Source organism: Setaria italica, chromosome IX (assembly GCF_000263155.2).
Source record: "Setaria italica strain Yugu1 chromosome IX, Setaria_italica_v2.0, whole genome shotgun sequence".
NCBI classification, from domain to species: Eukaryota; Viridiplantae; Streptophyta; class Magnoliopsida; order Poales; family Poaceae; genus Setaria; species Setaria italica.
Window position 1 is genome coordinate 32254056 of NC_028458.1, and position 25896 is coordinate 32279951.

General features: G+C 46.8%; 1 protein-coding gene across 1 annotated transcript; it reads right to left on the minus strand.

The window, feature by feature from the left end:
- Positions 1-3900: 3900 nt before the first annotated feature.
- Positions 3901-6021, minus strand: LOC101770679 (thaumatin-like protein 1b). The gene is made up of 2 exons (XM_004983336.2): positions 5135-6021; positions 3901-4527 (listed from the first exon to the last, which is right to left on the minus strand). The coding sequence occupies exons 1-2, from the start codon at positions 5911-5913 to the stop codon at positions 4353-4355; spliced, it is 954 nt and encodes a 317-aa protein (XP_004983393.1). The 5' UTR covers positions 5914-6021; the 3' UTR covers positions 3901-4352.
- Positions 6022-25896: the final 19875 nt, after the last annotated feature.

Sequence of the window (25896 nt, forward strand, 5' to 3'; positions counted from 1 at the left end):
GTCATTATGTAGGTCTTTGATTGCTTGTAGAATGCCTTTGTGCCGATCATGAATTATACAAATGCCCTCCACGTCCTTCACAATCATCCGCTTAACCCTCTCTAGGAACCAATACCAACTATCTCCAGACTCTTTCTCCACAAAGGCGATCGCCAGCGGCAACACCTGGTTGTTACCGTCAGACCCAATAGCTGTCAAGATTGTGCCTTTATACGTTCCAGTCAAAAATGTACCATCAATGCAAATGATTAGGCGACATCACTGAAAAGCCTCAATGCAAGGACCCAAGGCCATGAATGACCGCTGCAGAACCTGTTTGCCTAGAATCTGAGCACAGGATAGGCTTTCAGGTCATAGTAGCTTACAGGATTCCTTTGGCATATGGTGTGCAATAGGGTAGGGAGGTTATCATACAATGCTTCGTATATACCCCACTTCATCTCTAACGCCTTCTGCTTGGCTCGGTAAGCTTTGTGGTAGCTAATCTTGTACTTGAACTTCTTCTCTATGGCACAAATAATCGACTTGGGCTCATAGCTAGGATTCTCCACTATCTGAGGATACATGTATTGAGCAACAAAATTAGCAGTGAGATTGCGGTGTTGTGCTTGCAATTCATCTAGCAAGCATTGGTGCTCCACCACTCTAGTCACCTCTCCCAATAATTCTTCCATTTCCCCTTGTATGCGTGCACCCTAAATGGGCAATTGATTTTGACACAACACACATCATACACTATCGGGTTGCTCTTCACCATCTTGAACTATCGTTGCAAAATAAAGTTGACTATCACTTCACAGCTGCCTTCACCTCATCCCCACTAGGGTACAAAGCACCCACACAAAACCTCATTCTCCCTATACTCCCAAGGGACATTTTTCCCTTCATTGACTGCTAGGTTGGAATGGTCATAACTTGACCAGTTCCGCGGGACAGGATTAGTATCATCCTCATCCGACGAGTCATCATCCATGGTATGAAAGTCCTCTTCTCCTTCCCTCTCTACGTGCTCAACTAACCCAGGGATGTCTTCCTCCTCATCAGCCTCGCCATTTGGCTCACGGGGTGCCTCTTCATCCTTTGCATCTCCTTCTTCCACCCTATCTTCAGTATCTTTTTCAGCTTGCCCATCAGTAATCTCCACACCTTCCTTGCCACTAACTTTCCCACCTTCGACTTCTTGTTCCAACTGACTATTAGACCCAATCTTTTGGAATACTTCAACAAACAATATCAGCGGTAAACTGCGCTGAGTACAAGCATTTACATAGGCCCTCCAGTTCTAGGTTCCTTCAAGCGGCATCAACTCCCAAAATATTATGTCAGTTCGAAACCTCACTACAGCCCTAATTGACAGTTAAACTTGATCTCTATCAAGATTGAAAGCCTTAAATTGCCAATTGCATATTGAAATCCCAGTCCTCTCTCTTGCTCTTGGTAATTATTTGCAAAACGACTGAAATTCAGACAAATCTACCCCTTCTGAACCATATCTAACTTCCCCTGAACCATAGAACACTTAGAAAAATAAACTTTTCGACATGCCTGTCAATATACATGACATGAACAGATATTATTACTATCTAAATGCTCTTAATTTAACTAACTCTAACAACACCTACATTTCAACAACTATATAAAGATCTAATTCGTGCATTGCCAATAATAACAATTCTAGAGTTATCTAAATATATCAACAAATTAATTTTACTTTACTCTATCAATAAACACGACATCAATAGAGACCATTACTAAATATTACTAAATTTTACTAACTCTAATCACACCTACATTTCGGAAAACTATATAAAAGATATACACGACATGAACAAAAATTATAACTAAATGTAATAATTTCAACTAACCCCAAAAATACCTACATTCTAAATAATTATATAAAATATAACTTGTGCATTGCCAATAATATTCATCTTAAATTTATCTAAATAAATCAACAAACTAATTTTACTATAATCAAAATAACTAAGCTAAATCCACTGTACCAACAAACCTATATTTTTCTATGTCTCATATGAACACCTAGATTTCATCTAATACTTAACACTACACCTAGATTTGAACTACTACATCTACCAACTACGAGTTAAGCTAAATTGGGAGATTTCTAATAATACCTCAAGCGAAATGAAGATCCGGGCATCAATCTCCACCCTACTCCCCTCCTCTCCTCTCCTCTCCTCTCCTCCCTCCCTTTCTTTCTCTTCTCCTCCTTCCCTTTCTTCCTCTTCTCTCCTGGTTCCTCTCCTCTCTCCCTTTCTCTCGGTTCCTTGCGTCCAGAAAGAGCAGCGCACGCCCTGCCCCCAGCCGCTCCACGGCTTTTAAAGCCGCGGGCCAGCTACCGCCTAATCAGGCGGCGGTAACATCCTGCTCTCGCCGTTTGAATCGGCGGTGCCTTGTTACCGCCGCTTGCTTCGATGGAAACCGGACACCGCCGTGCCATCCGACGGAAACTCCCTGGTCCCACGCACACCAGGAACCCGTGTGCCGCCCGCCGTTTCATACGGTGGTAAGCAGTCTGAAACGTTGACGTGGCGTAGCGGTACCGCTACCGCCGTTTCATCCGGCGGTAACTTCTCTTACCACCGGTTGAGATGGCAGTAGCCATTTGATCCGGCGGTAGGGGTCCATTTCTGCAAAATTCTGGATCGACTATTTATTCCTGCAAAATCGTAAAAAAATATAAAAATAAGAAAAATTCCGCTGCCCGACGTTTGGAGGTCGGGCTAGTTTCCGTGTGAAAATTCCGCTGGACCGGGCCGGAGATCCCTGCGAAGCAGGCTTCCAAAGGCGACGGTTGGGCTGCTCGTGAAAATTTTCTGCGCGGCCTGCCTCCATGAGGAAAAGGTCAGGAACCAGCGGGGAAATGGGTTGGCAAACTAGCCCTTACAGTTAACTCGGGAAAAAAAAAACTAGTCCTTAAAGTTTCTTTTTCCTTTCGCCGAAGGGATAGTCGGAGCCCTGATTTCACACCTACTACGAGAAGCATTCCATTCCAGTTCAGGGTTCCAAAGCGATCATTTGCATGAAAACATCGACACGCTTCTACTACAAGACTACAACTATATGTTTCGAGTCTCGAGTGAATGAAGCGAAGGCAAGAAAAGTACGTCCACGGATTCTAAAGCTGTAATTATGTTTGATAGGGTTTTAACTATGTGATTAATGTTCGTTTCTTGTCAAAAGTATATTGCTTTTCTATGATTGAAGTGAAGGGTACCTAGTGATTAGTGGATGTAATGTTGGCTTCGGTCCTGCTTAGTCAACATGTCCTTCTATAGCATCGACCTAAATGTTTCGGTAGGTCAGTAGTTCCATATCTTTTTTTTTTCTTCGATACAAAGATAGACAGGTTTTCTATGTATTCTAGGAAAGAAAAAAAATAGTTGTATATGAAAAGAGAATTTTTCTAGTAGAAGGACTCAGTTCCTTCACTTTTTTATCAGTTGTTATCAGGGGTTGGGGGTGCTGCAGCACCCCCTTGGCCTAAAAAAATCGTCTGTCAACTCTCCATTAGCTAAATTGCACTATGTAGAGATATAGCTTATGGATCAAAGCTTCTATATTTATTACTTGTTCAGGTGAAATATTTAAGTATCTTCTCCTTTGTGTCTATGCCACGATTAAGATATTATTTAGCTCGAACTCTGAAGCTAGCCAGATTTTTAACTTGTCAATATATGCACCCCTTTGCTCCGTTCCTGAATCCACCACTGGTTGTTATTCTGTTATTACTTCCGTGATCTTTACTTGTTTGTATGTCGCTGTCGCATATTATGTTTCCAATTCGTTAATTGCTCGCTCCTACCTAATAATTACTTTTCTTCCTTTCCTGTTGGCTCACGCTTATATGGATGGCTTCCGTGGTATAGTCGCTATCGCTTGTTGAGAAAAAATCTTGCCTTATAATTTCATTCCCTTTCCTTTCCAATCAAATCAAGTGAATAATCACTTTCAAGTTACAACAAATCCATTCCGTTCCGTTGCATACAGGACAAAGAATAACGAAATTATCTGGCTGTCTCCGCCCAACAGATGGAAAAAAAAATCTAAAGCAAAAAGAATAATAATACTAACAGGAGAGAAGCTAGTCTACTTGTCCTACGCTACAATAAAATATTATACTGGAACTAGTCTCGTGTTCCGTCTGAGCCATGGAGCTGCATGCTAACTGCATGCTCACACTGTCTGACCCCGTCACGTTTTCTTCCGCCGCCGTCAAAAGCGAAAGCAGGGGCCCGCCCTCCAGCGACGGCGACCGGTCAACAGCGGGGCGCTGCTGGATGCGCGGCGGCTAATCCATCAACCTACCGCAGTAACGCCGGCTGCTGCGCTCAGAGGACGAGAGCCGAGACGGCGACGGCCGCGGTGACCGCGACGGCGACGAGAAGGTTCGCGGCGGCGGCGCTGCTGGGCTGCGCGTTGCCGCCGAAGAAGACCATGGTGGTGCCGTTGTTCATCTGCTGCGGCAGCCCGGCGGCCTGCGGGTTCTGCCCCGTCGACTTCACGCTGTTACGAGCAAAACAAATATCGGAGAGAAACGGTCAGCAGCAAGCAAAACAAGTATGGGAGTTGGTACTTCAGTTCTTGGTAGAGTACGGTGTATGGATAAAACATGCTCTAGATTGTCTTCGTTCTGGGCCGTGCCCATGTGTGGGGGTCCAAACGGCTAAACGGAGTATGTACAGCATCCTTGTCCTATGTCCACGTGGACAGCTGGACGCACGTGACTGCCTCCCCCTTCCCTTCCTAGCCGTTTTCTCACTAGCCGTTGGTAACTAGCCGGTTCCTCCTCGAAATGCCTCAACTACCCCTCCCTCCCTCCCCACGTCAGTTGTCAGTAGTCACTCAGCAGTAACTGGTACCTAAATCCGGTCATGAAGTACTAACAGAATGGTTAAATGAAAGAATCAAGTCAAACATGCCACTTCTTTTGCATTGAATCTCGTCCGATACTTTGAGGGGATTTTATTTTATTTTTACGTCAGTCATTTTTAACTGGGAATGAAGGATGACATTCCATTTCTTACTCCAGACCGAGTACTCATTCTTTACTTGGTGTGAAATGTAAAATTAGTACTAAAATTAACTTGGTAGTAGTATCGTTGGTTCCTACCTGGTGGGCACGCCGGGGCAGAAGGTGACGGTGTAGTCTGTGCTGCCGGCGGCGCAGGTGAAGGTGGAGGTGGCGTCGTCGTAGGCGTAGCTGTATGCGCGCGGGCACGCAGCCTTGAAGAACTGGGAGTAGGCCGAGGGCCGGCACGCGCTGGGGCTCCCGTACGCGCCGCTGCAGCAGTACTGCGCGTCCCCGAATGCGTCGCAGGCGCTCCGGCACGCCACCGGCCCGTCCGCCGCGGCGTCCACCCGCAGGCCCGCCGGGCACGCGGCGTTCAGCTCCGCGGCGCACCCCGTCGCCGCGCACTTGCCGGAGGAGGTGCCACCGCCGCCGGAGGAGGAGGAGGCCGTTGGCGTGACGACCATGGGTAGGTTGTAGCCGTCGACGAGGCTGACGTCGAAGAAGTCGAGACCGCCGCTGCCGTCGAGCGTGAACTCGGCGAGCGTGGCCGGCGTGGCGGCGCCGCCGCCGTTGCACTGCACGTCCCCCGACCCGCAGTCCCCCGTGGCGCAGGCGAAGCGGCCACTGGCGGCGTTGGCGGCGCAGAGCGTGCGGCCCCAGAGGCGGCCCGACCACCCCGCCGGCGCCGCCACGGCGCGGGACTCCCCCGGCGCGAGCGCGAACCCCGTGGTGGGCAGCGGGCCCGACCCCGCGCTTGACAGCAGCCCCGGCCACACCGTGTACCCGCAGCCGTTGGCGATCGTGAATGTGGCCGACCGCGCGCCGTGGATGAGCACGAGCGCGGCGGCGAACGCCAGCAGCCAGGAATGCGCTGCCATTGAATTTGCCCCGCGGCTCTCGGAATCGGACGGGACGGTGCGTGCGTGCGTGTGTGTTTGCCGGCTGGAGTTGGTGCTCGTGGAGGATGATCTGATGGTATTGCGCAACGGCTATGACGAAGTATTTATAGGAAGGTTGTGAAGCGGAGGGGAAGCGGGATGGCGACAGGGGAAACGCAGCTGAAGCAGAGGAGGAGAGAGAAGCAACGCACGCAGCGCAGGCAAGCCGCTGCTCGCTCAGCGGCTGCGGCGGAGCAGAGTGCGAGCGTGCGTTGTAGCTTACGTGGCGATAGCGCTGGAAGAAACCTAGGCCAAACTTCCAACTTTGATACTATGTAAAAAGAAGATTCCCCATCACATCAAACTTGCGGTATATGTATGGAGTACTAAATGTAGACGAAATCAAAAACTAATTTTACAGTTTTGTTGTACTTTGCGAGACGAATCTTTTGAGCCTAATTAATCAATATTTGGATAATAATTCACAAATACAAACGAAACGCTACAGTGTGTTACAATGCTGTAACAGTAATTTTGCACCTCCAAAGTTTGGGCAACTAAACAAGACCCTACTTAGAAACTCCAAGTCCGCATCCCTTTTCTCCCCCCGCTTCGTAGCTGCCGATGTGGCGCGTTGACTAGTCTTTATCTACTTCTCCTAGCACCGAGTAAATAAATAAAAGGTTCAACAAGAGAAGCCGGAATTCTTGGCAAAGCGGTCAAAGCTAAATTCGGCGGGAATTTACCGTGGCTCTCCCTACACGCCTGCACTTAAACAGCTCCTGGTTACGTTACTTGCTAGTAATTGACCATTTATTTTTTCCACTATGAGCTGTGCCTGAATTTTATTACTCCATAAAGCAATGAAATTATAGAGTTTTGAGTTCGACCACCAGGATTCTAGAGTAAAAGAAACCTACTTAGAAACTCCAGGAAGAGCAGCACGGAGGGCCTTCCCCCGGAGATACAAGAGATTATCTAGAGGCATTAAAGAAGATGTTCCCATTGCATAACAACATAAAAGTAAACGGTAATGCTATCTAACGGCCGTCCGGAGCTGGAAACAAATCGAACGTGCACGTGGCACCACATCCTCCACAAATTTTCACCGCATATTTCTGTTCACTCATTGCTCCCACCACACATCTATCTACTAGTGCCCCAAACATACCTATGTACTACTGCTCTCCCTTTTCTCATACCTTATCTCTTCTCCAAACATGCAACAATACTCTACCACCAAACCACCATGGTCGCCATCTGTTGACCTACGTGCTGCTCTTGCTTCAACATCGGCAGCTGCGCACAGTGTTGTTCCGGCTTCTCACGCAGCAGCACCAGCCATCGCGCAAGAGTGTTGCCGCTTCAATCCCGTTCCGCGCTCACTGTCGTGCACACCTGATGCTCTTTGCTCCCTTTGTTTGTCAACCATGGATGAGCTCCTCCTCTTCCACACACTCCATGTCAGCCACAATCCGCTCCCGTGAGGCCGCGCCACGGAGCAGAAGCAGCACGTCCTACGACGGCTGCGCCCTGGGCGCGCTCCACCGCCTGTGGACCCTCTCCCGACACCTGCAGTAGCAAAACCATCTTCCCACCACCGTCGCTCCTCCCACCCTGGACGCCGCCGCTAACTGCGGAGCTGGTGGCTCAGACGGCGGTGAGCCGTTGGAGATCTGGCACCAGCTCGGGCAGGCCCCCCAAGCACAACATCGAGCTCTTCCATCGTCTTGGTTCGTGCTCATCGATGGGTATGGAAGGAGCACAAAAGAAGCTCCATTCTACATCTAAAGACAGTTCTTCTCATCGAGCATGTTGCATTAGGTACCCCTGATGTTGCAATAGAGATTTTTGGATGTTGCAGGTGTTATGGATATTTGCTGAGTGTTGCATTCATCCCCTCTTGCATACGTATGTGTTGCAATGAGCAAATCGATTTGTTGTGGTAATATTTTCTTGATGTTACAGTAGCTTTACCGGATGTTTCAAGAGCTAATCGAATTGTTGCAATAGATTTGTGTGAATGTTTCATAACTGAGTCCGATTCTGTCATGGATGGATGGAGATTGTGAGTCCGATTCTGTCATGGATGGATGGAGATTGTGATGCTATTTTCAAGGTTACAGTAGAATTTTACGGATGTTGCAACTTTTTTCAGTTGTTTCAACATGTTTTTATTGATGTTACAACACTCAGCTAGTTTTGTTTTCTAATTTGCATGTCATGAGCCCCGTACGTCCTTCGAAGCTGCAAAAGTTGATTTTTTGATGTTTTATAGATTGTTTTTCAGTGTTGCAGATGTAATTTTCGATGTTCCATAAACTATTTTTTCATCTTCTTATTCCCTCCGACTAGATGTCTCGGGTGGCAGGGGGCAGGCCGCAGAGGCAGAGCGCTCGGTAGCTCTCTAGCAAGACCAACATTGGCGCAGGAGGCTCATGATGCATGAACGACGCAGAACTCACCGTCTGAAGGCTAGCGCTCGGATCGAACGTCCGGGCGTTGAAGAGTAAAAGGCAAGACATATGGGCTGCCACACGCACAGCATTCCACAGCCGGCTTCCTTTCCAAAAAGAGACGTCCACATGACTTATCTACAATCAGTTGGAGGAGCTTCAAATTCACGGAGCTTTTTGTTCTTGATTTACTGGATCAACACCACCCCATCATCTCTAATTGACCATTTCAGAACTTGCAGTTTCGTAGACCTGCCACAATAGAAGATAGTTGTACAATAAACAGAGCACCGCACAGCAGAATGAAGAGAGAGTTCTAACAGAGCCTTGAAAATAAACAGTACAATAAGCTACTGTTGCGTGAGAGGAGGCAAGCCTGGTCAGGTGAAAACACAGAAAAAGTAGGTGGGATGAGCACCGGTTTCGCCCAAATCTAACCTGATCGCTCGAGTCCAATCCGCTTTGCATCGCATCCAACCAAACTCCGCCAGCCTTGACCTTGACCCGGTTCGGCCGTGAAGCGCTGTTAGCCGTCGATCGTGACAAGGAATCCCGGCCGCGGCACGCCCAAATCCCCAAACCCACGGCCTCCGTTCGCTGCGCTTGCAAATCATCCACAGCACCGGCCGGCCTGATCGACGCTGGCCGTCCGTCGCTTATGAGCGTAATCGGTGTACATCGTCAACTCGTGAGTCCTGACGGCAGGACATATCACCAACGCAAAAGCTAAATCGAGAGACCTCAGTTTAAGCTTAACCTCATGCGCATACGGAAAGGAAAGCGCATACGGAACGGAAGTAACTTTTCTTCAAAAAAATTAAAGTAAGTCACGGAGTTGCTGGGGTCAATCTGTGCTCGCCGGGCTTGAGGGAGGGCCTGGGGCGGCGTCTGACCGGCTGTGGTGGCGGGTTGCAGAGCGACGAGAGTGCCACCGGTCAGAGCAGTGTAGGACAATTGGTGGCCGGTGCTAGCGGAGGGGGCGGAGCATGTCAAAGTAGAACACAAGCATGGCGCGGAGGCGGTCGGTGGGTAGAGTGTTTGGCGGCAAGGTTGCCGTCGGGCACGGGCGGTGGAAGCAACCGGTGGCGGGGGCGGAGGACGCCAGAGTAGATAGGAGAGCGGATGTGGTCGGTGGCAAGGTCGGCGTTGAGCACGGGTGGTGGAGAAACCACCGGCAGTATGGCAGAGGACGGAGAGAAAAGAGGAGGAAACAGGGAGAGAAAAAGGGGCGGCCCTCGCCGGCGTCAGGCCGATGCCATCATGCCGGTGAGCCAGAGGCCGGTGGCGGGGCGGGGTCGGGCAAGCACGTGGGGAGAAGAGGCAGCAATGGAACTAAGGAGAGGAAAAAGATAAGAAGTATTTTTTTAATCTGAGGATGACCGTGGAGAATTCACGATGGAAGATTTTCTCGCATCTCTCACTGTCGGCACCTTATTAGCACACTCTTAACATTTACATATTTAAAACGAAGAAAACAATAGCTATGACAAGACCCGAGCCCTAAACACAAATCTTAATGCAAATGGATGGTCTCCGAGAATAACCACGAGGGGGACATATGCTATGAACTGTGACGAGCAATCGTCGTGGAATTGTTGGCACCCTGAAAACATTGTCGATCCGATGTGGACGTCACGTCTCCATGTAAAATAATGAAGAAATAAACCACGTTTGCGACTAGGACAGCACTGAGATTAACGTTCCAACTTGGCTGCCGGTAATTAGTCAAACAGACAGGGACTCAGTTTGGTTAGGATGCATGCATATGCATGCTTAGATTAGACTGCTACTACTATAGTATTCACGACCTGGCAGTACAGTACCTGCTGCATGGCAAAACTTTGACTTGAGTTTATCCGTAACTGATATTCCGTCGCCACCTTCTGCCTGGCGCTTGTCTTCCGTTCTTGACCCTACCCACAACCTGCTAACAGAAATGTTTTGGTCGATCAATTAACCCATGTGCGCATATAGTCTGTCCTGCTAGTCACTGATTAATTAGCACAAGAGTCAACGTAAGATCAGGGGGATGAAGCTTCCATATTTTACCTTATCCGTCTTGGTAGAGAGCTACATGCTTTAATCAGTATGAATTCCGCGGGAACCGGAAGCTTCTTTCCGGCCACGACAAAAGTTGGAAACAGCAAAGCAATTTATTCTCCAGATTATATTTCTCTGCATGAGTATGAGTTATTGTTTATTTCGGTTGATCACCTTCTTCAAGTCATATCATTTTCTACATTACCCTCCCCTCCAACCCCGTTACTACATTACCCTCCCCTCCAATCCCTTTAGCAGCTTGCCTTCTGGTTCGCTTTTGATGTCCTGCTTCTACATGCTGTGAGTCTTTAGAGTTTTGCATTTTGGAAGAAGCCCTGGTCATTCTTCTTGGAGAGGGGGCTGTATCAATAACATCAATTTTCCGCTTTGTTGCCATCCTGAAAAAAAGTGTACAGTGCAGATCGGTCCATGCGTTGCTTTGAAAAATTCCTCGATCACAAAAACTGTGCTGGGTATAAAAGTCTTACTGAATCAAACAACATGGCGTGATTAGCAAGCTACTGCAGAAAAAAAAACAGGGGCAGCCATTTCCCCAAATGTGTGTGAATTTGCTGTGTGAATCAAAATGCTATAATATATTAGCTCCCTCCAAGTTACATAGTGTTGGACATTAGGAATCCTTGTTAGTAAAAAAATATGATTAAATTTTACAGTCCATCGACAAAAAATGTTTCAGAACCGAACAAAACACAAGCCATCGCTTCACCATCTCAAAAGCCTAAAACAAAACATTGGCTGCTTGAATTGGTTGGTTTTTTTCCGGCAAGCATCAAGGCGCCATCTAGAAAAGCTCATGCAGAGGTATAAGCGCACATGCTTGGCAGGTCAATTGAAGCCTAAAAATGGAAAAGAAAAAACTACTAAAGTTGCTAGTCGGTACAAAGTAAATCTAGTATCCCGCAGGAAAATTGACAAATAATAATTAAATTTTACAGTCCATCAGCAAAAATGTTTTCAAAACCAAAGTAAAACAAAGCCATCTCTTCACCATCTTGAAGCCTAGAACAAAACATTGACTGCCTGGATTGGTTCGTTTTTTTCAGCAAGCATCGAGGTGCCCCCTAAAACTTTTTAAGGTGCACAACGTGCATATGCTTGAGCATGTAAAAGATCCAAAGCCTAAATGGAAAAGCAAAAAAAAGCTACTACTAAAGTTGCTGATAAGTTGCTACCTCCATCAGAAAAAGTTGCCATGACAGGTAAAATCTAGTGTGCCGTGGAAAATTGACAATGCAACCATGACAAGTAAACTCCCTACTGATCGTTCCTCGCACACGTCTGTTGCTCACTCCTTCCCCATTGCCAAAAATCGTGCGAGGGGTGTAGGAGGGGGTCCGACCTAGATTTGTCGGCAAGGATGGTTGTGCGTCCAGCATCGGCAGCGGCCTTGCACCCCGCCTTAGCCGGCACGACATCCTCTTGCCCTCTAGTCATCGGCGTAGCCCTCTCCTCTCCTCCGATTCTTGCGGGCGCCACTGGAGTGGAATCCAGCCGCGGCGTCCCCCCCTCCAGACAAATGATCGGGCTGTGACACCTTCCGTAACCGACAGTTCTAACAGGCATCTCTCAGATGACCGGGCTGTAAAAGAAAAGAGGCCTGCTGGGCTGAAGGGTTGCGCTTGCACGGTGCTTAATCTTATCATTTTATTATAATTCTATTATTAGATATTCTTTTATTTTCTCTCTGCCAAATTTCCTATTTTGGTTTTAAGCTTGGCGGCTTAACAAATGATAACGAATTCCATATTATGACCGAGGAAACTAATACTAAAATATTTCTTATTAGAATTAGTTCCACAAATCAAAGTATACTAGGATCCTGCCCGTGCGTTGCTACGGGCGACAATTCATACAAGAAGTGCACAATATATAAATAAAAACTAAATCCCTCTAACGAAAATAAAAACTCATTCAAAGAATTTGTCGAGCACTATAATGTGCAGGCAGAAGCTTAAAAACATTATTAGTTTATATACAAATTCAAAAAGATCCATATGGAGTTTTGTTGGTTGGGTTGGGGCGCGCGTCACGATGATTCTATTCCAATCGTCAGTGATGTAAGATAATGGCCAGAGCAGAACTCCTATTACATGGTCGCAATCGCTCCTCTTGCATTGCTCCTCTGCTGAACGTATCTTGCTCCTTTAGCTCACCATCAGTATAATAATGGTCAGGTTTTATCCCTGTCTCATTGGGTCCCGGGAACTCTAGCTAGCTCTTCGGCTATTCCTTCTGTATTGGCGTAACCTGTGATCAGTGCCTCTGAGAAGGGCAACAATGAGGCTCTAGAGAATGACCATACATGCATACAATGGAAAGTGCTAAGCTTTCAGAATTGCACAGAACAAATAAACAATGACCATACATGCATACGATGAAACTGAATTGCAGGCAAATATGTTTCACTTGACAAATAGGCCAAGAGTCTTATCCAAAATTTAGAGCTTATGACTACCATACTGTTCAAACAAATAGGCCAAAAGTGTTATCCAAAATCTCTGAAGTCCAAATTGACATAGTTCTAACCTTCCAGGCGCCAGAAGTGCACTTGATATAAGTTCTATGAAGTCTTCAGAACCTGAAGGCATTCAGAAGAGACAATAATCAATTCCCTGCTAGTCCTAAAAAATAAAGACAAATCAATGCTGAGTCACTCTCATCAATATCGCACAGGCTTAAAAGACTACCTGTAGACCCAAATGAAATTAATTTTGATCCATGCATGTTAGGCATTCAGTCTCATATTGCCAAGCCACACAAAACAAATATCCTTTTTGTTTGAAATGTAAATGGAACTGCAAATTGAGATATATCATATCACTATATTTGTAAGCTCTTCTGAAACCGCATTCTTACATGTTACATGAAACCACACATTCATGTACTCGATTTAGGAGCATCTACACTATGAAAGCACTATGATTCAGAAGCACATGTTTTTCACACCAACATAATTCAGAAGAACCTAGATACGCAATACATAAGTGCACCCAATTCAGAAGCATTAATATACACAGTCGTGGCCTACCACACACAATTAATCGATGCTATTAGAAACCATGTAAGGCCACACTGATGGATGAATGTGCCAGGGAGATAGCATTACTTGAAGGAATGGTGAATCGCTGCATCTTGAAGGAATGTCAAATAGCATTGCAACCAGGGTTTCCAATTTCAGTTTACATTTTTTTCGGTCTCCTTTGGAATCAACGAAATTCGCTAACTGCCCAGCATCCTAATAAAGGGGTCATACTAAAAAAACATAAAAATAGAGTATTTTAAAGACCCTAAATATTAAAATATACCATCAAGCTCAGACATGTGTTTAAGTTTGGAAGACATAAAAGAAATTATTAGTAACATAACAGCAAAAGGGGGTCATTCCATTTTACCTTCATGTGATCTTTGATGGAGCAAAGGGGAAGCTGGATAATGATCTCTTGGTATGCTCACTCATCCCTCTCTCAGTAACCTGAATCACTTTGTCAAGCACGAGAACCTTGCCGTGCTTAGAGGACTGCAATGACAAACAGTGAAACAGATTCATCTCCCTGTGATTCAGCCACACATGACGAATAATATTGACAGATTCGTCATGTGACTCCCAGCCAGATTCGTGTTGAGGCAAAATATAATAATTACCTAGAAAACCAATCATTTTGGTAGTCTGACTTCCTGGGAACAATACCTTCTCCACCTTCAAAGAGAATAAATGAGAAAAGCAGCTAAAGCATGCAGATGACATAAACTAATGCATCCATCCCAAAGAATATAGCAATTTGAGACTTAAGTTAACGACTCGTTAACTTGAGAACTTTAAGTATCAGTTTTCTAAAATCTCACGGTGGAAAACCAGGTATAAAACAACACACCTATCTATACATCAAGGAAATCGAGTTCCTACTTCACCTCCCATATTGGTCGTGCTTTAAAACTATTGTAAAAAAAGGGAACTAAGCAACTCCTTAAATTTAACACAGTACTCCCTAGAATCTCTCCATACTGAACTTAAACAAATCAGTCCAGGATCAGTAAACATTTCATTTCAGAACAACTAATAATTCACCACAGAATGTTGACAGACCCTATTATCACCATGGTCTGAGTCCAATAATATCTCCTGCTTACCATGACCAAACCTAATAGTTGATAGAAATATATAGACAAAGTAACAGATACTCCTATAATACCTGAGTGATCTTTACACTCCTAAGATAAGTTTGAATGTCAGGTGGTTGTCGCGGAGTGCTTGGAGAAACTTAGTGAAGGTTCATAAAAAAATTTATGATCATGACACTGAAGTATCTTGTTTGTGATGCAATCCACAGAAAAATTAAATCTTGGGTTGGCCTTCTCAGTTAAGCAACATAAAAAAATAACATCACCTTCAGAGTCTTCTATGTCAAATGCTCTGCAAAGCAAGTGAGATTCTATCAATTTGAAAGGTTGCCAAAAAGAAAAGAAAATGCACCTGGCAGCCATGATCTCCCTAAGCAATAAAATCCACTACCGGAAACCTCAAATTTGCCAAGTGTTTTTATGTTTGCCGATTGCATTCCCTCGAGCACTCGGCAAACAAGCTCTTTACCCAGTGCTGAGCTAAAAACACTTAGCATATAAATTGCACTCGGCAAAAAACATATTTGCCGAGTGTAGGAAATAAAACACTCGGCAAAACGCCACCACATGACCGCCACGTGCGACAGCCGTCAAACGGCGTGTCCACCGTTAGCACTTTGCCGAGTGTCTGTTAGTGACACTCGGTAAAGACATGTGTTTGCCGAGTGTCTTATAGAAACACTCGGCAATGTCATATGTTTACCGAGTGTTGTTACAAGGCACTTGGCAAAATAATAAGTTTTTTTCATCTCCTACCCTCCAAACTTTTTCTACGCTCCACATACAATAGTGGTACTATATGTTAAAATTTGGTATATTTCTCAATCTGTTTGCTATATTTAATTAATTTATTGCATTTAGAGGAATTGTTTTGGTATAAATCAAATTTGAACTGCAAGTGATTCAAATAATGGAATAAAATGAGTGGAAAAAATGATATTCATATTTTTGACTCCAGTGTGAGGCCTTACTCGGGAAATGAAAAAAAATTTTGAACATCTTATTTAGGAAACACGACTATGAAAGTGTGGCCGAATGGTTTTTAAATTCTAGAAAAAGCAAACAAAGTCTAAAAATCATGAGATTTGTCAAAATCTCATGATCTCATATGTGGAGAGGCTGTGGTAAAAAATTGAGAAGATTTTGCACATTTTGTCACGTACGATGCTTACAAACGGAAGTATCTCCGAAGAAGAATCGTAGCGTTGAGAAGGATTCGGTAAAATTTAGAGTCAAAGTGACGGTCGAATTGGGGTTTGACTTTAAAACTTTTTGTATAAGCAACATACAACATAGATTGGTTCATGTCAAATTTTGGTAATTTTTCGGATCATTTGATAATTTTAATTTATTAACTGCAATCATAGAATTTTAATTGATATAAATTAAATTTGAGCTATAACTGCATGAAATAATGGAATAATATTTGTAGAAAAATAAAATATGCATTGTTGAGTGAATTTGACAAGGTATTTTCAAAGTACATCGGAACAAATTTGGTAAAACACGTTATGGAAAAGAAGGAGAAGACGTATCCATGAAATATAAATTGGGTTTGCCGAGTGTCCCCTATACGACACTCAGCAAAGTCCCTTTGTACCGTTTGAAAAAATGGGAACAAAAAACAAAAGGGGTTTGCTGAGCGCCCTAAATCTAGCACTCGGGAAACCTTGACTTTGCCGAGTGCTAGATCTAGGGCCCTCGGCAAACCATCAGCATATCCACCCCGCCGGCCGCACACATACGCACGCACTCACCCACACTACACTCATGCACTCACACACACAGGCGCCCCACGCTGCCGCTGTCCGTGCCCACACCCCGCCGCCGGTGCCCCTTGTCCCACCGCCGGCCCGCACCACCCCGCCTCCCTCCCGTGCTCGCAACCCGTCTCCAGCCTCCCTTGCCCCTGCCCCCGCCGCTTGCCCGCGGCCGCCGCCGGCCCCGCGGTGCCCCACCTCCTCTGCCAGCTCGCCTTGCCCCCACTCCGCGCGTGCCCCCTTACCGTGCCCCTCGCCCTACGCTGGGTCCCTTGCCCTGCGCTGGGTCCACGCGCGCTCTCCCTGCCCTGGGTCCCTCGCCGGCCCTCGGGACCCGCCGCCGGTTCTCCCTGCGCCGCCCCTGCCCCCCGGCGGCTGGCGCCCTGCCCCCTGGGCCACCCTTGGCCCCCACGCTTGCCCCTACCCTTGCAACTCATTGGTAAAAATTCTTCTCTTTGTTCATATTTTTCTCATGCCCTCTATTTTAAGATTCGCTTGTGTACACTGATCAACAATTCAGTAGTTTTATCTGTGTTAGTATGCATGATTTATAACTAGTAACTGCAACATGTACTTCAAACAAATCATTTTGTTCACTTTGTACATCATTTATGCTTGTACTGATTAACTAATTTCTTATGTCCGTATATGCTGCATGTGTACCACTTGATCATGTTAGCACCATTCACTTATAAAAATAGTTCCCCACTTTCCATTTTCATAAGTAATTCATAATTGGTCTGGTCCTATTGCTAATTGATGTGTTAAAATAGGCTTCGCTGCTCCCTGCCCCACCCTGCCGCCGTCGTCCGCCTTGCCCTCCTGCTGCCCCACACCTTCGACTTGCCGTGGTTTTGCAAGGTATAAGATGTGTATATGGTTGTCGTCCATTATGCCGTTTGTTTGGTGTGTATGTGGTTGTCAGCCATCGTGTCATTTTATTTGTTGCAGGTTTTGGAAACCTCACCGTGCAGGGGAGGTGCTACCGAAATTTAGATTTGACACTATAATGTTCCTTGGTTTGCAGGAGAGGCTATTGCACCATCCTCGACTCGTCACTTTGCAGGACAGCAAGGTGAGGCATAAAAGACCTCTCTTTCCGTATCATGTTCATATATTGCATAACCTAGGCGTTTCCCGTTCAAAAGAGATATGGTTGGAAATATGCAGATCCTTGCATATCTATAACCGTATCTGTTTCGAATTGTCCACATTTTTTGGATAGCCGAGAAGGGTGGAGAGAATGGGGCTTAGGTTTCCATGCTCTACCCTGATCCGAGATAGAGTTTTGGTAGCATCTCCCTGTTGTTCTCCGAATACACAATCTCCTTGCCCAGGACGTGTATTTGGAGAATCGCGGGGAGATTCTATCTCGGATAGGAGTAGAGCATGGAAACTAACCCCATGTACACATCCTCAGGTGGGATTAGGACCTATCTTCACCTATTAGACAGTATAGGAACATGTAGATGCAATTGATTTTTATATTACTCAATGATATGTTAGAGGATGGATAACCGTGAGTGGATGTACATGGGCTGCTCTAGTCAGAGTTCATTGACCGGTGAATGGATTGAGAAGACCGATGCTTTCTTGGACCTAGCATTTGCCAAGGTTAAAGGAGTGAGTCTCACTTGGTGTCCCTGCAGCATTTGTGCAAACATGCGTCGACAAACAAAGGAGGTCATGGGTAAACATCTTTGCAAGAATGGATTTACGGCAAACTATACCCGGCGGATCTACCATGGTGAAGCTGATTGTGTGAGAGATGAGGTCGTTAGACAACGGATCGAGGATTATGATGATGATACCGGGGTAGGAGACATGTTAAATGACTATCATGAAGCACATTTCGATGAAGGACGTAGGGAGGAGGAGCGAGAGGCAACCGCAAAGACGTATTACCGCATGTTGTCTGCGGCACAGTAACCCCTTCACGGGCATACCAAGGTTTCTCAACTGGATGCCATTACACGTCTAATGGACGTAAAGTCCCAGTTTAGCTGGAGTCGAGAAGCCTTCGATGTTATCCTAACAGTTTTTGGGAGCCTGCTCCAGGATGGTCACATTCTGCCAAAGAGCATGTATAAGGCACAGAAACTCCTTCGTGCACTTAAGATGTCATACGAGCAGATACATGCTTGTCCGAAGGGATGCATCTTATTTAGGAAAGAACATGTGAAAGCAAAGTACTATGTGAAGTGTGAATCCTCTAGGTTCTTGGAGGTAGACTCTAGTGATGGTTAGAAGATGTAGCTCGCAATCCCCGTGAAGATCATACAATACCTTCCGTTCATATCAAGGATCCAACGGCTTTACATGACCGAGGAATCCGCGAAACAGATGACATGGCACAAAAACGGACGCCGATACAATCCTGAGAAGCTGGTACATCCATCTGATGGTGAAGCTTGGACAAGGTTTGATGTGATTCATCGTGAGAAAGCTGTAGAGGCTCGTAATGTACGTGTTGCGCTGGCAACAGATGGGTTCAATCCTTATGGAATGGTGGCTGCCCCATACACTTGTTGTCCCATGTTTATTATCCCCCTCAATCTTCCCTCGGCATCCTCTTTCAATGACAGAACATATTCTTGTCGTTGATAATTCCTGAACACCCGGGGAATAATGTGAGTGTGTACATGGAGCCTCTGATTGATGATTTGGTCCGTGCTTGGAAGGAAGGGGTATGGACACACAACTGAGCTATAAAGACAAACTTCAAAATGCATGTTTGGTACCAGTACTCCCTGCATGACTTGCCGGCGTATGGGATATTCTGCAGTTGGTGTGTTCATGGGAAGTTCCTATGCCTAGTATGCAAGGCGTCTCTGAAGTTCATTTGGTTGACAAAGGGTGGCAAGTTTTCTTCATTCAACAAACATCGACAATTCCTCCCTCCTAACCATCCATTCAGACGAGACATCAAGAATTTTACGAAAGATGTCGTAGTTAAAGAAGCTGCACCGCAGATGATGACAGGTGCCACGGTTCATGCTCAGTTAGACGCTCTTGAGGTCAATCAACAACAAGGTTGTTTTGTGGGATATGGTGAGCAACATACCTGGACTCAGAAGTCGTGCTTGTGGAACCTCCTGTAATGCACACTGAAAAAAATGTTGCCGAGCCAATTTTTGGTATAACCATGGACATTCCTGATAAGGAAAATGATAACGTTAAGGCTAGAGTGGATCAAGCGAGGTTATGAGATAGACCAAAGCTAGACATGGCACCTCCCAGAGGTGGCAAGTCATGGAGAAGGCCTAAGGCCGATTTTGTCCAGATGAGGGTCCAAAGGAGGGAAGTACTAGAATGGTTCCAAATGTTAATGTTCCCTAATGGGTATGTAGTGAATCTAAAGAGGGGAGTGAACTTAGCTACTATGCGAATCAACGGGCTCAAGAGTCATGATTACCACATATGGTTTGGGCGCCTACTTCTGGTGATGATGTCCCTGAGCATGTCTGGCAAGTGCTAGCGGAGTTGAGCAATGTCTTCCGCCAGCTTTGTGCTAAGGAGTTATCTCGTTCCGTGGTTGCGTGTCAAACTTCACAACAAAATACTATGCTGACAACCTTCCTAGCGTGCACAATCCACCCCCTCATTACAATGCTGGTGAAGATGAATCGAACCTTAGCATTTTCCGAGGGCAACTCGGAAGTGCAAGTGGTGCGACCCACAAGACCCTGAAACATGAAGAGTGGCGCACTATCATGCTATATGTGTTGATGAACCTAACCGAAGTGGATCCGTACATCCTGTAAGTTCTCAACAAACTTATTCTCAAGTAGTCACTATTCTGTGTCCAGGTCCCATGTTTCTCATTGGTACAAGGAATTTCATCATCAATTCTAGCATGAATCAAGGGAACCTACCCCGCAGGAAACTTCAACCCTTCTTAGAGAGGGTGCGGGAAATGGAATGCCCAATTTCATTTCTTGGTTCAAACATAAGGTACTGTCCAATTTGGCTCGTACCTAGTTTGACATTACAAGTTGCTCGTGGGTGCGAATAATATAACGAACTACTTTGCTTGAAGTTGCAGGGCCAAACCGATGCATCAATGAGTGCAGAGTTGAGACATGTTGCCAATGGTTGTGCCTATAGGGTCAGGTCATTTACCGGTTATGACGTGAATGGATATCACTTTCACGCAACAAGCCACAAGCAGAGTCGGCCCAATCAAAGAACTACAAATACCGGAGTTTTTACGCCAAGCTTTGATGGGGTTGAGTATTACGGAAGAGTTGAAGAAATATACGAACTCATGTTTCATGGTTGCAAACCTCTTAATCCCATCATATTCAAATGCTATTGGTTTGATCCTGAAGTAGTAAGACGGACCCCTAATCTTGGGCTAGTCGAAATTTGACAATCGTTCGTCTTACTAGGAGACGATATCTATATTCTGGCTCAACAGGCCACGCAAGTGATTATCTCTCATACCCATGTCAAACCGTCGAACATCTTAAGGGTTGGGAGGTTGTGTACAAGGTATCGCCACACGGTAAAGTACCTTTCCCAAACAATGAAGATTACAATATAGACACCAACACAAAGATGGGCTCGAAGGGAGTTTTGAGATAGACTTAACCGAAGCGATCGGAATGGAAGTGGGCAATGAAAGGGTTGCTGACGAGGACGCTGGAGATGAGGTTTAGAATGTGAAGGACTTAAAATTACTTCATCGATTGCATTTAGGCAATGACAGTGACGACGACATTCCTCCTTCGGAGCACGGGCATGATTATATCGACACGCGTGATAGCGATGATGAGACTTATGATCCAGCTAATCCTGATCACGATGATTATTTCTAATACATGTATGTTCTGTACTAATTAATTTATTATTTGTCATACCATGTTATTTTCTAAGTATGTTTTCTTTATTTTGCATCTCTTTCTAAGTACGTTTTGTTTATCTGTGCTAATTGGTTTACTCTTTTTAATTGCAGGTGATTGAACAATGGTGGGCGGTGTGAGGAGGGTAACATCGCTTTACGGAAGATTGACCGATGCTGCTGAAGGGTCTGATGCAGCTCAGGAGTCCGGGAGGGGTCGAGGAAGGGGTAGGGCAGGGGTCGAAGGAAGGGTGGAGGCAGGGGTCGAGGGAAGGGTAGAGGTAGGGGTTGAGGAAAGGCTCGAGCGAGGTCACCGTCGCCTATAGCTTCGCCGTCGTTGTCTGAGGAGAAGGTACCTTGCGTGCACGCCTCTGGTGATGAGAAGGAGGTACCGGTGGAGCAAGACCAGGTGGAGGAGGAGGCGGGGGGGTTCCGGTTCCTCTGGTTCATCGAATGTCTGGTTGCGAGGTCCGTCGACCCTCCTGAGGCGACTGATACCTCTTGAGGGACGCCCGGTTATTTCACCCTCTGGGAAAAGGTACGTAACTTTAGATGTTATCACTAACCTTTTTTTTGATATGTTGAAAATTACAATAGAAACTAATAATTTATCTTAATCACTTGGGCAGGGCTTTTACGAAGGTCATTGGGGGTGATCACGCACGCCATCCCAATGGTATCCTTGGTCTTTTTTGCAGGCTACACTTCCCTAGCCTGGTGGAGGTCAGCGGAAGGATGGAGCCGGCCTACACGTGGGAGCACTACGTCGCCGCCTGTGATGCCCTTGATCGGGATGGCAGGGTATTCCCCAACAAGATGGAGCAGGTCAAGACCAAGCTGTGGGTAAGTCTTCCTCGCACTACATTTCTCAATACATCGCATTCATTGGACATTCTTGAAATAATAACTGGATACATCGCGTCTATATGCAGGACTTCTTCAGATGGCAGGAGGGTACGAGGCCAGGGTGGCTATTGTGGCTCACGAAGCCGCTAAGAAACTCGTGAAGGACATGCACTACGAGGCGCGCGTCCAGGCCATCATCGACTACTACGCTAGCTAGAGAAGGATGAGGATCACAAAAATTGAGGCAAGAACCATGAAGCTGACTCGGGATCAATACTTGCAGGTAAATATAGAACATTAGTACTTATTTTTTAAAATTAATTATGCTTAATTTCATCTTCTTATATGTCATACACTTGATGATGTAGGTGCGGTGGTGCACCCAGCATCGCTAGTGCTGGGAACACATGGTGGACAAGTGGTGCGACCCCAAGTGGGAGGAGACGCACAACGCTTACCGGGGCCGGCGTTTGCTGATTCTAGGTGCACCACACCATCAAGGGAGCCTCAGCCTTGACCAATACGCGGCTAGATGGGTACGCGAATTCATTTGTTTATTGTAACGCTCTGCATAATTTCTAATCATTTTGCTTTTTTTTCACAGTCGTCGTCACATGGTGGCCAGCCTTGCTCCCAGTTCAAGGCATGGGCTTGGTCCCACAAGGGCAAGGCGACGACCGACATCGACTACAACCTAGAGGGCCCACCCTCATCTTACAACAATGCCACCATCCACAGCCACCTCAATGAATACACAATGATGGAAAGGGAGGTCCATGGGCCAGAGTACGATCTGAGCTCCCAGGATCTTGATGGAGAAGTCGTCATGAGGGTGGGAGGAAGCAAGAAGCATGGCCGGTACTGGATTGGTGACAACACAATCGACTCGGCCAGTACTCCCACACTCTCCCAAATTTGTGCAAGGAGCATGAGCTCGAGCCTGGCGATACGCCCAAGGTCGGACACTACACGCTTCCAGATGGAGGCACTTGAGGTAATTTCTATTTTATTCATCATTCATTGATTTTTACATACTTTTGCTTTGCATTGTAACATCGGGATGAAATATTTGTAGGCCGGGGTGAAAGCAGAAATGAAGCGACGGCAGGAGTTGGAGGTGAGGATGGAGCAGATGATTCAGCAAAGGCTGGAGGTCGAGCAGCAAAGGATGGAGGAAGATTGCCGGAGGCGGGAGGAGGAACAACGGCTAAGTATGGAGAAGATGTTTCAATATATGCAGGGTCTTTCCGAGAGGCTGGGTCAACCTGCGCCACCGCTACCGATGCTATTCCCTCCACCTCAACCACCCACAACTACTCCTGTGAGTCACTTGACACCTTATACTACAAATTGAATACTTTGACTTAGAGAACTTGTTTCTGTCGTAAATGTCCAAATGCTCAAAGTGAAATATGCTATGATATGTTAGCACAAAATGATATGTTAGCTCAAAATATTAGCTCAAAATGATATGTTAGCACAAATAGTTTCTGGCCACGTTACTTCCGATTTAGGAATCATAGTTTTGCCTAATTCTTGCTCATATTATTAAGTGCATGCCATATAAATATCAATCTTGTCTCACACATGCAATCTCTTCTCCTTTGTGCAGAATCAATCGGTGGCATCGAATAATCAGCCTTAAGACCCGGATTTGTCGCAGTGGTTCCCAGGGCCTCCGCAGTGACTACTTGTGACTTACTTGTGACTTGCATTTGCATTTGTGACTTACTTGATGCTTATTGTGAATTATGCCTGTGATGGTTATTATGAATTATGCCTGTGATGTTTGTTTGAGTGCGGGGTCCATTATCCGTGATCGAACCATAAAAACAGGGATTTTATGGTTGGTTTGCAGAGTGTTACTGTAACGACATCGGTTAAAATCCTTCGCGTTAATCTTAATCCGAGTCCCTGATCCCCTGTCTCAGTTTACCAAGTCTAAATGCTCAACCTCTAGCTCGGTCCCGACCCCCTGTGATCCGACCCCTCACCGTTTCCCCCCAGTTCCGACCCCGCCGACCTCCAGCCCACCGTCGGATCTTTCTAAGTCCTCCCACAACGCCTCCCTTCTATCTGAGCCGTGGACCACCGAGACTGACCGGTGGACCCACGAGATCTTTCTCCCAGATCTCCCGCGACAGGCGCACTCGAATTGCATGCCTGCTTCAGAGTTCCCTAGCCGCGTGGCTCAACTCCTCCAACACCCGCCACTTCGCCTCGTCGCCGGCCACGACCGGATGGATTCTCGCGCCCCCTTCCCCAATCGCAGCGGAAGCTCCTCTGCTACCCTTTTTGTAGCACCTCACCGCCTGCGCCCATCATTACATCGCCAGATCCCAGCTGCAGAGCCCGATGCCGCCCGTCTTTTCCGTTGCTCCTCCACAGTCGCGCCGCCCCGGTCCTCGCTATGCGACGATTCCTCCTCCGCCAACCCAGACCACAGTAGCGACAGCTCCTTTTCCCGCCCTGTCAGAGCTCCGCCCCGACAATCTGTTGCTCCACGCTTGCCCGCGTGACCGCAGCCACCTGTCTTCTCACCTGTGCACCCTCATTTCTAGCGCTGTTTCCCCGATCACTTCCATCAGATCCACCGCACAACGACGCCCGCCTCCACCAAATCTCAACCACCGGCAAACTCGCGCCTGCGCCGCCCTGTCATCGGTGCCCAATGACCGCCGGTGTCATCCTCGAAGTCCTGCTCCACTGCCCTCGTTGCTCAATCGCCGCCCCGGCAGCGCACTCCATCGCTTCTTCCCCAGCCTTCGCGCCGCTTCCCCCTTCTCTCTTCCGCGCAGCTATAAAAGGGAATGCCGGAGCCCCGCCAGAGTTCCCCTTCGCCATCGCTGCCCTCCCGCTTGCTCCCTGTTCGTGCTCACAGCGCCACCGCCTAAGTCTGAGGAACTCTCCTCTCCGCTCACACACCACCTTCCCCAACCCACCAGCCACTGCTCCCCGTGCTACACAAGAGCTTGCTTGTGGTCCATAAGAAGCACCGCCGCCGCCGGAGTACCACCGGACATCCTCGCCGCTGTCCCAAGCCTTAGTCTTTCCGCCCAAGCCTGTTCTTTCCCGACCCCAAGCCTCATCTGTAAGACGAAGGTTAGCTACTGACCCTTTATTCGCCTCGTCCGACCCCTCCTATCCGCCCGACCCCGGTTCCGTCTCGCCCGACCCTGTCCGTTCCGCCGACCTTTCTCCGCCTCGCCCGAGGGCTCGGCTGTATCTTTTTCCTTGAACCGAGGGTGTATGTGTAAAACTTGGGGACTTTTTAGTGTTAAGTCTGAGGACCCCTAGCACATCTAATACTCTAGATTAAGGGTCAGATCATAAGTTCCTTCCCATCCAACCCTTATATCTTGATCTCCACCAACTCAAGTGAACCCCCACCCTCTTATAACTTGCCGCAAGTTTCTGGGCTCAAACTTGCAAGTGTTGTTGTTGAAATAACCGTCTAAATGCTAACCAATGCATTGCATTCGTGTAGAGCTGCGTCTCGCCGACGGCTTCTACAAGCTGCACCCGGCGCCAGGAGACGAAGGTGTAGCCGAGCTCCTGCCTCCAGAAGCTGAAGCCGCCCAAGCAGAAGAGCAGCTTCCGTCCTCCTTGTTCGAAGGCAAGCCCCGGATGCATGAATCCCCTGTGTTTTACCAAACTTGCGCATGCCTTCTTTATCATGCTTGTGCATTTACGTATAGGAGTTGTTTGGAACCATAGATGCATAACTTAGCTCCCTTGATCTGAACACTAGCTGTTGGACTGAGTAGATGCTTTGCTCAAATAGGAAATGGTAAAAGCCGAGTGATTTTCTGTCACTCATGAGTTGTAGGAGTTGGTTGTTTCCTCTTCTGTTACAACTATAAGGACGGTGGACGGGGCAAGGTGTTGGGTAACTCTT

What these genes read in the sequence shown, in the direction of transcription:
- LOC101770679 (XM_004983336.2), bottom strand. Translation starts at nt 5,913, where the DNA reads ATGGCAGCGCATTCCTGGCTGCTGGCGTTCGCCGCCGCGCTCGTGCTC. An exon ending in TGCCCCGGCGTGCCCACCAG is followed by an intron (nt 4,528 to 5,134) that starts GTAGGAACCAAC and finishes TGCTCGTAACAG; the next exon opens with CGTGAAGTCGACGGGGCAGA.